Source organism: Protomyctophum bolini (assembly GCF_963924005.1).
Source record: "Protomyctophum bolini genome assembly, chromosome: 10".
In the NCBI taxonomy this organism is placed as follows: Eukaryota; Metazoa; Chordata; class Actinopteri; order Myctophiformes; family Myctophidae; genus Protomyctophum; species Protomyctophum bolini.
In genome coordinates, this window is record NC_137871.1 from 45081972 (window position 1) to 45094686 (window position 12715).

The following is a 12715-nucleotide window of genomic DNA, read 5'->3' on the forward strand; positions in this document are numbered from 1 at the left end:
CGCCCCCATACACCTGTCCCATACACTGCCCCCATACACCGGCCCCATACACCGGCCCCATACACCGGCCCCATACACCGCCCCATACACCGGCCCCATACACCGCCCCATACACTGCCCCATACACCACCCCCATACACCGGCCCCATACACTGCCCCCATACACCGGCCCCATACACTGCCCCCATACACTGCCCCATACACTGCCCCCATACACCTCCCCCATACACACCGCCCCCATACACCTGACCCATACACTGCCCCATACACCGCCCCATACACTGCCCCATACACCGCCCCCATACACCGTCCCCATACACCGGCCCCATACACCGCCCCCATACACCGGCCCCATACACACCTCCTCCAGCGTGGTGTCGGACACCCCGTAGCTGGACACGCCCAGCGCGGCCAGGTGGAGGTCCAGGTGGTGGAACAGCTGGACCAGCGCCCCGTCCTTAGCGGCGGCGTAGGGGACCACGTAGGTCAGCTCGTGGCCCAGGTCCTCCACCAGGCGGGCCCCGGGGACGTGGCGGCACACCTGGGCCGTGATCAGGGCCACGTCGGGGGCCACCAAGGGCCCCGGCCCCGCCCCCGCAGAGTCACACATGGAGATGGAGGCCGCCAGCCCGGTGTCTGTGGAGACAATTTACAATGTAGGCATTTATCAGACGCTCTTAATCCAGAGCGATTTACATTAAAGGACCTATAACATAAAATTCAACTTTTTCAATTTCTTTTCTGTTTTTGGGGCTCCCATGTGTGTTTTATATCCCCACAAATAACCAATTTGGAACAATCAGGCCTTCATATCATATTACAGGTGTTTTAATGGAAATTGCTCTCAGAAACAGCTCAGTTTCAGTTGCAAATTTGCATTTCCACTTTGTTTACAATGTCCACCATTGTTGATTTTCCAAGCTGGCATGGAATGGAAACAAGCCTGGTTTTATCTAGCATCAGTATTATATAATCTGCATATCAGCACCCCCACCAGTCCCACCACCTCAGGACATTGTGGTACTGCAGCTAAAACTGCTTTCAAAGTCCAGAAAGAAATGACAAGGCCTGGTTATATCAGAGTGGTGATTGAGGCTCAAACCATTAGAAATAACTTTGAGGGACATAGACAATATGATTATTAAATATTAAAAGCAGTTTTAAAATGCATGTTATTTGCGCTTTAAGCAAGAACAAAAAAGCATGGGAATACATCACATAAAAACATTTATCATGAAACATGCATAAGCTAAGAAAGTAACAGTGGAATATCTATATAATGAAACTATACATATAAACTACTAGAATTTCGGGAGTTGACTCCACATGTAGTAACGGATGGGTTATTAGTTATTATTATGTGTCCTTATTAGTGTAGTGTAGACAACACGTTATGGCTCGTACACACTGCCCGGTATTTGCTCCGATTATGCTGTCGGGGAGCATTTTTGGCGCTGGCCGACAAAACCGCTGATCTGACGTTAAGCGGTGCCCAAAAGGTAGATCACACTGTAGTCCTGTGTACTGTACTGTACTGTTATTAGTGTTGTTATTGTTGTTGTTCTTCTTCTTATTATTATTATTGTTATTGTTAGTATTACATGGGTTATTGTTCTGATGCTGTTTGTCCAAAACACACAATAACTCCTCTCCCACCGACGTCATGTGCTATCTTTAGCCATATAGACTCCATTTGACCCAAATCAACAGCAATGCTAGCCTGTTTGTCCAAAACACAGTATCTGCTCTCCAGGTTTCTACTTCGCCACAACCTAATGTTAGTAACAAATCTATTGTTGTAGATTGTGAGAAAGGGGTGTCAGAAAGCCAAGCGTTGTCAGTTTACTCACAGCACAGCACCGTCACTCCTGTCAGCTAGGGTTGCACTGCAGGGTCGAGCTGCTTAATGACGACACTGTCTGTCAGGCGTACTGTAGTAAATATAGGACTAATATGTGCATGGAATGGATAGTGCATGACAACTTTAGACTTGTTGCCGCGCACTATGGGAAGAAGGAAATTGCATGCGTTGTGTTCCAACTTCTTTTCAGCAGCACCAATGCGCGGCGGAGAGATAGTTGCGCCAGCAATGCGATCGCGTGCGGAGAAAGACAGAGTGTATAGCCTGCATGGCTATTCCTGTGTGTGTGTGTGTGTGTGTGTGTGTGTGTGGGTGCGTGTGTGTGTGCGTGGCGTGGCGAGAGAGAGAGAGATCGTGGCTTCCAGGCGTGCGTGCGTGTGTGTGTGTGTGCGCGCATGCAATCAAAAGATAATGCGAAGTTGCGAACAGTCTAATCGTTTTACTTAGGCAAAAAACAACTAGGGGGGAGGGGGAGAGGGAGAGGGAGGAAATCCAACAATCAGACCCATGGTTCAGTGAAACGGTGGTTCCCAAAGTGGGGTCCGGGGACCCCCAGGGGTCCTTGAGGGAGTTCCAGGGGGTCCCACAGCTAAATGATAGTTTGGACCCAAATGGACCCTTATGGGTCTGTGACTCAAAGAGTGTACAAATGGAGGTTAACTGACTTACGTGGCCGGTTAAGACTGATATGAGGTTAGGGGACCTACGTGGCTGGTTAAGACTGATATGAGGTTAGGGGACCTACATGGCCGGTTAAGACTAAGGTTAGGGTTTGATTTAGCTGTTGCGGTGAGCAATAGTCGGACAACGCGACAACCAACGTCACGTCGGACCCTGGCTGCAGTGCATTGCTGTTGATAATAGCCATGACAACAGAGCTTAAATCATCCGGTAACACAAAGACAGTGTGATGACAGTTCTTCTTACCGATGGTCGCTACATGGTTTCAGTATAATACCACACAAAGACGGTGTGATGACAGTTCTTCTTACCGATGGTCGCTGCTTCACTCTCATTCTCACTTCCTAGTCCTGCATCACTGCTGCTCTGTGACTCGCCATCCTCCTCCTGCACACACACACGCACACGCACACGCACACACGCGCACACACACACACACACACACACACACACACACACACACACACACACACACACACACACACACACACACACACACACACACACACACACACACACACACACACACACACACACACACACACACACACACACACACACACACACACACACACACACACACACACACACACACTTCTATTGGCTTTATTGGCATGAGAAGACATACGTTTACATTGCCAAAGCAGAAAGCACAATACAATCAAAAAATATGTACATTTGAAATGTTGTGTTTATAGCTATCTAGCTATATATCTGGTGTTGTGTTTATAGCTATCTAGCTATACTAGTGTTGTGTTCATAGCAGACTCCTCACTCAAATGTGCACTTGCAGTTTGGGGCAACTCCAAAGCAAACTCCACATGCCCCAACATTTTATTTACCTGCCAGAGTGTCGACCCCTTCCTTACCCCCGGTGTCGGGTCGGTGGTTAGACTGGCATATTCGCCGATACCGATATGACCCGATATGACAAATAAGGCCCGATACGGGACATCTCTAATTGTTACAGAAGGTAATCGACCAATGGGTGACGAGAAGGTAAACTACCATTGGTTAATGGTAGTTTACCTTCTCTACCATTAACCAATGGTAGTTTACCTTCTCGTCACCCATTGGTCGATTACCTCCTCGTCAACCATTGGTCGTTTACCTTCTCGTCACCCATTGGTCGATTACCTTCTCGTCACCCATTGGCCGATTACCTTCTCGTCACCCATTGGTCGATTACCTTCTCGTCACCCATTGGTCGATTACCTTCTCTTCACCCATTGGTCGATTACCTTCTCGTCAACCATTGGTCGATTTCCTTCTCGTCACCCATTGGTCGATTACCTTCTCATCAACCATTGGTCGATTACCTTCTCGTCAACCATTGGTCGATTACCTTCTCGTCAACCATTGGTCGATTACCTTCTCGTCACCCATTGGTCGATTACCTTCTCGTCACCCATTGGTCGTTTACCTTCTTGGTGAAGGACACGGTGCTGGAGGAGTTTCTGCAGGAGCTCAGACTAGGCTCCGCCTCCTTCTTAACGAGCGTCAGGTAGTAGCCGGTCCCCAGTTGGTTCTTCAGGTAGAGGGAGGAGCCAACGCAGCACAGCTTGCCGTGGGAGATGATGGCGATGCGGTCGCCCAAGATGTCCGCCTCGTCCATGTGGTGGGTGGACAGGATGATGGTACGCCCTGGGAGGGACCATTCAATTAATCAACTCGGGCAACTCGTGAACTTTAATTAAAACTACAACTCCCAGCAGCCCAGTGTCAGTACCTTGTCTGTAGTTGAGCAGTCCAGTATTTAACAAAACTACAACTCCCAGCCCGGTGACAGTACCTTGTCTGTGAGCACTCCAGTAACTTAATAAAACTACAGCTCCCAGCAGCCCAGTGTCAGTATCTTGTCTGTGAGCAGTCCAGTAACTTAATAAAACTACAACTCCCAGCCCGGTGTCAGTAACTTGTCGGTAGTTGAGCAGTCCAGTATAACTTAATAAAACTACAGCTCCCAGCAGCCCAGTGTGTGTCAGTACCTTGTCGGTAGTTGAGCAGCCCAGTAACTTAATAAAACTACAACTCCCAGCAGCCCCAGTGTGTGTGCCAGTAGTATACCTTGTCGGTAGTTGAGCAGTCCAGTATAACTTAATAAAACTACAACTCCCAGCCCGGTGTCAGTACCTTGTCTGTAGTTGAGCAGTCCAGTATAACTTAATAAAACTACAACTCCCAGCAGCCCCAGTGTGTGTGCCAGTAGCATACCTTGTCGGTAGTTGAGCAGCCCAGTATAACTTAATAAAACTACAGCTCCCAGCAGCCCCAGTGTGTGTGCCAGTAGCATACCTTGTCGGTAGTTGAGCAGCAGGTCCCAGATGCCCCGGCGGGCGTAGGGGTCGACCCCCGCCGTGGGCTCGTCCAGGATGACCACCTTGGAGCCGCCCACGAAGGCCAGCGCCACGGACAGCTTCCTCTGCATGCCGCCCGACAGCGTGCTGGTGGTGGACGAGCGCTTGTGAGGCAGGCCCGTGTCCAGAAGGATCTGCTCGATCTCCCTCTTCACCTGCTCCTCCGGGAGGCCCTTCAGACGCCCGTAGAACCAGATGTGTTCCTCCACCGTCAACCTGGGGGGGGAGGGGGAGGGGAGGGGAGGGGGAGGGGAGGGGAGGGGGGGGGAGGGGAGGGGAGGGGAGGGGAGGGAGGGGGGGTCACAACCTTAGAGTATATATGAATAGAGACGGCACCCAGAGGAAACACTGAGGCCAAATGGACATAGTGGCCGAATGAAGGTATTGCAGCGTGGACCCGCAAGAACACATGAACGCAGCTGGTCTGTTGACTATCATTGTGCAACGTTCACGACGGACGCACGCTCGTGCGCGTTCAACGGCAGCGCGTTCATGCTGTGTTTGGGGCCACTCACCATTGGGGCCACTCACCATTGCAATCCCAGAATGCACTCTGTTCCTACCCGGAAGGAGGAGTGAAAATCGCCTCATGCGCTTTTGAGCAACTTAATGCAAAGTGGATGGAAGGAGAACTCGGATGTCGTCTGTATTCATATATACTCTAAGGTCACAACAAACAACCGTTGGGGCCGATTCCTACTCCTGTTTTACCGCTGTAAAAAGCCAAAAGGATTTCGGCTCGTCGGACATTTTCAGTAGCACCGAAGAGTCGACTTTAGGACGGTACCCCCCCCCCCCCCCCCCCGGCGTTTCGCTCGGAAACGGAAATGCGTCCCGCAAATGTTATTTAATTCACCCAAAACATACATTTCGTATCCGGCGATAATATATAATTATTTAGCATTTATCTTTTTATAATTCTCATCCCAAGATTTCGTAACCCATTTTCTTTGTTGTTGTCTTACATGCTGAACAGGACGTTGTGCTGGGGACACACCCCCAGGTTCTGTCGGATGGCGCTGAGTTCCGAACGGATGTCCTTCCCCATAATGTAGGCGGTGCCAGAGGTGGGCGGGAACAACCCCGTTAAAATGGACCTATCACAGAGCAGAGAGAGAGAACAACCCCGTTAAAATGGACCTATCACAGAGCAGAGAGAGAGAGAACAACCCCGTTAAAATGGACCTATCACAGAGCAGAGAGAGAGCACAACCAAGTTAAAATGGACCTATCACAGAGCAGAGAGAGAGGACAACCCCGTTAAAATGGACCTATCACAGAGCAGAGAGAGAGAACAACCCCGTTAAAATGGACCTATCACAGAGCAGAGAGAGAGAGAACAACCCCGTTAAAATGGACCTATCACAGAGCAGAGAGAGAGAACAACCCCGTTAAAATGGACCTATCACAGAGCAGAGAGAGAGAACAACCCCGTTAAAATGGACCTATCACAGAGCAGAGAGAGAGAGCACAACCCCGTTAAAATGGACCTATCACAGAGCAGAGAGAGAGAACAACCCCGTTAAAATGGACCTATCACAGAGCAGAGAGAGAGAACAACCCCGTTAAAATGGACCTATCACAGAGCAGAGAGAGAGAGCACAACCCCGTTAAAATGGACCTATCACAGAGCAGAGAGAGAGAACAACCCCGTTAAAATGGACCTATCACAGAGCAGAGAGGGAGAACAACCCCGTTAAAATGGACCTATCACAGAGCAGAGAGAGAGAACAACCCCGTTAAAATGGACCTATCACAGAGCAGAGAGAGAGAACAACCCCGTTAAAATGGACCTATCACAGAGCAGAGAGAGAGAACAACCCCGTTAAAATGGACCTATCACAGAGCAGAGAGAGAGAGCACAACCCCGTTAAAATGGACCTATCAGAGAGACAGAGATACATGGTCACATAATGTAGGCGGTCCCAGAGTTGGGCGGGGACAACCCCGTTAAAATGGACCTATCACAGAGCAGAGAGAGAGAGAACAACCCCGTTAAAATGGACCTATCACAGAGCAGAGAGAGAGAACAACCCCGTTAAAATGGACCTATCACAGAGCAGAGAGGGAGAACAACCCCGTTAAAATGGACCTATCACAGAGCAGAGAGAGAGAACAACCCCGTTAAAATGGACCTATCACAGAGCAGAGAGAGAGAACAACCCCGTTAAAATGGACCTATCACAGAGCAGAGAGAGAGAACAACCCCGTTAAAATGGACCTATCACAGAGCAGAGATGATTGATAGGCAAAATGTGGCGCAAATCTTTGAATATTATATATAACGTTTTAATCTCAAATCTTTGCTTCTGGGAGGGGGGTCCCTGGAAAAACATATTTTCAGATGGGGGTCGGCGGCCAAATACAGATAATTCTTGGGGTCCTTGACATGGAAAAGGTTGAGCACCACTGACATACGTAGAAACATAGGGTTTTTTTTCAGAACATTTGTAGAATGGTCCTCAGGTCTAAATGGGTTAAAGGAGAATTCCATGCTAGAAGGCTTTCTTACCTTTCTTTGTAGTTGTTACGTCCTCACCAAAGAGGTCCAGGTGTTATTTTGTGCAAAAGCTCCTTATTGTCACGGTACGTGACATGTTATGGTTTATTGTGTACCTTTTATTTTGTAGTATTGTTTTGTGCCATCCTGTCTGCCCCTGTAGTTCTGTACCTGCCTTGTCTAACCTGTATTGTGATTATAGTGTTTGTTTTCCACCTGTGTCCTCTTAGTCCCCCAGCCAATCACCTGTGTCCTCTTAGTCCCCCGGCCAATCCCTGTCTTGATTTTGAGTTTTGTTCATCTGTGTCTAGTTATCCCATGTCTATAAGTATGCCCTTGTGTTTTCAGTTCTTTGTTGGTTCGTAAATTGTTGTCAGTGTTATTCAGCTCCTTGTGATTCCTTGTATTTTCCTAGTCCGTGTTATGTCCTTGCTCCTAGTGTTCCTAGTTTATTTTCCTGTTCCTGTGTTTGTTCCTGCTCCCCAGGTTTTCGTTAATAAACCACTGTGCACTCGACCTGCCTTGTGTCTGCCTCATCCTCTGCCTTGTCCTGCGCTTGGGTCCTACACACCTCTGACTCTGATCGTGACACTTATTGGCTATTTCCCCTACCATAAGCCCTCAATGAATTGCATTGAATTGAATGGGAATTGAATGGGGCTATAGGGGTGTTATGCTAATTCGCTTATCTCCATCTAAATAAGTAGTAAAGTGTGCCGCTTGGGATATTATTTACATTATGAAGAGAGGATATATACAAAATAATTATTTGAGCGATGGAAATAAGCAAATTAGCACAACACCCCATAGCCCCATTCAATTCAATGCAATTCATGTAGGGCTTATGGTATAGGGGAATAGCCAATAAGGAGCTTTAATTTGCACAAAATAACACCCGGACCTCTTTGGTGGGGACGCAACGACTACAAATAAAGGTAAGAAAGCCTTCTAGAATGGAATTCTCCTTTAACCCATTCTGAACGGGAACCCATATTCGTGTTAGCATCATGTTATGCTTTAGCTATTTAAAAATAGCAGACCTACAAGCTCGTAGCGCGCCACCGAGTGGCGCGCTACGAGCTTGGAGGTCTGCTATTTTTTTGAAAAATCGAAGAACGACTGACATTTTTAAGAATCTGATCTCAGGTCAGAATGGGTTCATCAGACCAGTGTGTGTCCGGTGGAAACCTGGTATGAATCTGATCTCAGGTCAGAATGGGTTAAAGTTAAAAAATGTAATTGTACTCACATGGTGGTGGTTTTTCCGGCTCCGTTGTGGCCCAGGAAGGAGGTGATCTGGCCCTCGTAGAAGCCCAGCGTCAGCCCGTCCACCGCCAGCTTCTTCCCGTGGCGGTAGACCTTCACCAGGTTCTCTATGTAGACCCCGGGCTGCAGGTGAGCTGGCTCCTCCTCCATACACACCGCTACAACCACAACAACAACAATAAGACCTTCACCAGGTTCTCTATGTAGACTGGTTCCTCCTCCATACACACCGCTACAACCACAACAACAACAACAATAAGACCTTCACCAGGTTCTCTATGTAGACTGGTTCCTCCTCCATACACACCGCTACAACAACCACAACAACAATAAGACCTTCACCAGGTTCTCTATGAAGACTGGTTCCTCCTCCATACACACCGCTACAACAACCACAACAACAATAAGACCTTCACCAGGTTCTCTATGAAGACTGGCTCCTCCTCCATACACACCGCTACAACAACCACAACAACAACAATAAGACCTTCACCAGGTTCTCTATGTAGACTGGTTCCTCCTCCATACACACCGCTACAACAACCACAACAACAATAAGACCTTCACCAGGTTCTCTATGTAGACTGGTTCCTCCTCCATACACACTGCTACAACCACAACAACAACAATAAGACCTTCACCAGGTTCTCTATGTAGACTGGTTCCTCCTCCATACACACCGCTACAACAACAACAACAACAATAAGACCTTCACCAGGTTCTCTATGAAGACTGGTTCCTCCTCCATACACACTGCTACAACCACAACAACAATAAGACCTTCACCAGGTTCTCTATGTAGACTGGTTCCTCCTCCATACACACCGCTACAACAACCACAACAACCACAATAAGACCTTCACCAGGTTCTCTATGAAGACTGGTTCCTCCTCCATACACACCGCTACAACAACCACAACAACAACAATAAGACCTTCACCAGGTTCTCTATGAAGACTGGTTCCTCCTCCATACACACTGCTACAACAACCACAACAACAACAATAAGACCTTCACCAGGTTCTCTATGTAGACTGGTTCCTCCTCCATACACACTGCTACAACAACCACAACAACAACAATAAGACCTTCACCAGGTTCTCTATGAAGACTGGTTCCTCCTCCATACACACCGCTACAACAACCACAACAACAACAATAAGACCTTCACCAGGTTGTAGACTGGCTCCTCCTCCATACACACCGCTACAACAACCACAACAACAACAATAAGACCTTCACCAGGTTCTCTATGTAGACTGGCTCCTCCTCCATACACACCGCTACAACAACCACAACAACAACAATAAGACCTTCACCAGGTTCTCTATGTAGACTGGTTCCTCCTCCATACACACTGCTACAACAACCACAACAACAATAAGACCTTCACCAGGTTCTCTATGAAGACTGGTTCCTCCTCCATACACACCGCTACAACCACAACAACAATATGACCTTCACCAGGTTCTCTATGTAGACTGGTTCCTCCTCCATACACACCGCTACAACCACAACAACAATAAGACCTTCACCAGGTTCTCTATGTAGACTGGCTCCTCCTCCATACACACTGCTACAACAACCAAAACAACAATAAGACCTTCACCAGGTTCTCTATGAAGACTGGTTGCTCCTCCATACACACCGCTACAACAACCACAACAACAACAATAAGACCTTCACCAGGTTCTCTATGTAGACTGGTTCCTCCTCCATACACACCGCTACAACAACCACAACAACAACAATAAGACCTTCACCAGGTTCTCTATGTAGACTGGTTCCTCCTCCATACACACTGCTACAACAACAACAACAATAAGACCTTCACCAGGTTCTCTATGTAGACTGGTTCCTCCTCCATACACACCGCTACAACAACCACAACAACAACAATAAGACCTTCACCAGGTTCTCTATGTAGACTGGTTCCTCCTCCATACACACTGCTACAACAACCACAACAACAACAATAAGACCTTCACCAGGTTCTCTATGTAGACTGGCTCCTCCTACATACACACTGCTACAACAACAACAACAATAAGACCTTCACCAGGTTCTCTATGTAGACTGGCTCCTCCTACATACACACCGCTACAACCACAACAACAACAATAAGACCTTCACCAGGTTCTCTATGTAGACTGGTTCCTCCTCCATACACACCGCTACAACAACCACAACAACAACAATAAGACCTTCACCAGGTTCTCTATGTAGACTGGTTCCTCCTCCATACACACTGCTACAACAACAACAACAATAAGACCTTCACCAGGTTCTCTATGTAGACTGGTTCCTCCTCCATACACACCGCTACAACAACCACAACAACAACAATAAGACCTTCACCAGGTTCTCTATGTAGACTGGTTCCTCCTCCATACACACTGCTACAACAACCACAACAACAACAATAAGACCTTCACCAGGTTCTCTATGTAGACTGGCTCCTCCTACATACACACTGCTACAACAACAACAACAATAAGACCTTCACCAGGTTCTCTATGTAGACTGGCTCCTCCTACATACACACCGCTACAACCACAACAACAACAATAAGACCTTCACCAGGTTCTCTATGTAGACTGGTTCCTCCTCCATACACACCGCTACAACAACCACAACAACAACAATAAGACCTTCACCAGGTTCTCTATGAAGACTGGTTCCTCCTCCATACACACCGCTACAACAACCACAACAACAATAAGACCTTCACCAGGTTCTCTATGTAGACTGGTTCCTCCTCCATACACACTGCTACAACCACAACAACAACAATAAGACCTTCACCAGGTTCTCTATGTAGACTGGTTCCTCCTCCATACACACCGCTACAACAACCACAACAACAACAACAATAAGACCTTCACCAGGTTCTCTATGTAGACTGGCTCCTCCTACATACACACTGCTACAACAACAACAACAATAAGACCTTCACCAGGTTCTCTATGAAGACTGGTTCCTCCTCCATACACACTGCTACAACAACCACAACAACAACAATAAGACCTTCACCAGGTTCTCTATGTAGACTGGCTCCTCCTACATACACACTGCTACAACAACAACAACAATAAGACCTTCACCAGGTTCTCTATGTAGACTGGTTCCTCCTCCATACACACTGCTACAACCACAACAACAACAACAATAAGACCTTCACCAGGTTCTCTATGTAGACTGGTTCCTCCTCCATACACACTGCTACAACAACAACAACAACAACAATAAGACCTTCACCAGGTTCTCTATGTAGACTGGTTCCTCCTCCATACACACCGCTACAACAACCACAACAACAACAACAATAAGACCTTCACCAGGTTCTCTATGTAGACTGGTTCCTCCTCCATACACACCGCTACAACAACCACAACAACAACAATAAGACCTTCACCAGGTTCTCTATGAAGACTGGTTCCTCCTCCATACACACCGCTACAACAACCACAACAACAACAATAAGACCTTCACCAGGTTCTCTATGTAGACTGGTTCCTCCTCCATACACAACGCTACAACAACCACAACAACAACAATAAGACCTTCACCAGGTTCTCTATGTCATGGGTTCCCAAAGTGGGGTCCGGGGACCCCTAGGGGTACTTGAGGGAGCTCCAGGGGGTCCCTATAGCTCAATTAGAGATAGTTAGGAACCATATGGACCCTTATGGGTCTGTAACTCTGAGAGTGTACAAATGGACCCTTATGGGTCTCTGTAACTCTGAGAGTGTACAAATGGACCCTTATGGGTCTGTAACTCTGAGAGTGTACAAATGGACCCTTATAGGTCTGTAACTCTGAGAGTGTACAAATGGACCCTTATGGGTCTGTAACTCTGAGAGTGTACAAATGGACCCTTATGGGTCTGTAACTCTGAGAGTGTACAAATGGACCCTTATGGGTCTGTAACTCTGAGACTGTACAAATTCGGTTCTCTGTGGGCAAGCCAGCCTTGTGTGCAGTAAAGTAAAAACCCGTAAAGTGACCTCAGTCCGTGTTCCAGATTCGAAGGGGTTTCCAGGTTTTCAT

The 12715-nt window shown here is 47.6% G+C and overlaps 1 protein-coding gene across 1 annotated transcript in view; it reads right to left on the reverse strand.

Moving 5' to 3' along the window:
• Nucleotides 1–12715, reverse strand: part of LOC308322928 (phospholipid-transporting ATPase ABCA1-like) — a 130525-nt gene that overhangs the window by 54447 nt on the left and 63363 nt on the right. The window contains exons 19-24 of the mRNA XM_080774419.1: nucleotides 8649–8823; nucleotides 5865–5996; nucleotides 4838–5115; nucleotides 3966–4186; nucleotides 2854–2929; nucleotides 362–636 (exon numbers count right to left, since the gene is read on the reverse strand). Coding sequence (XP_080630545.1) covers nucleotides 362–636; nucleotides 2854–2929; nucleotides 3966–4186; nucleotides 4838–5115; nucleotides 5865–5996; nucleotides 8649–8823 — 1157 coding nt within the window. The remainder of the gene's footprint in view (nucleotides 1–361; nucleotides 637–2853; nucleotides 2930–3965; nucleotides 4187–4837; nucleotides 5116–5864; nucleotides 5997–8648; nucleotides 8824–12715) is intronic.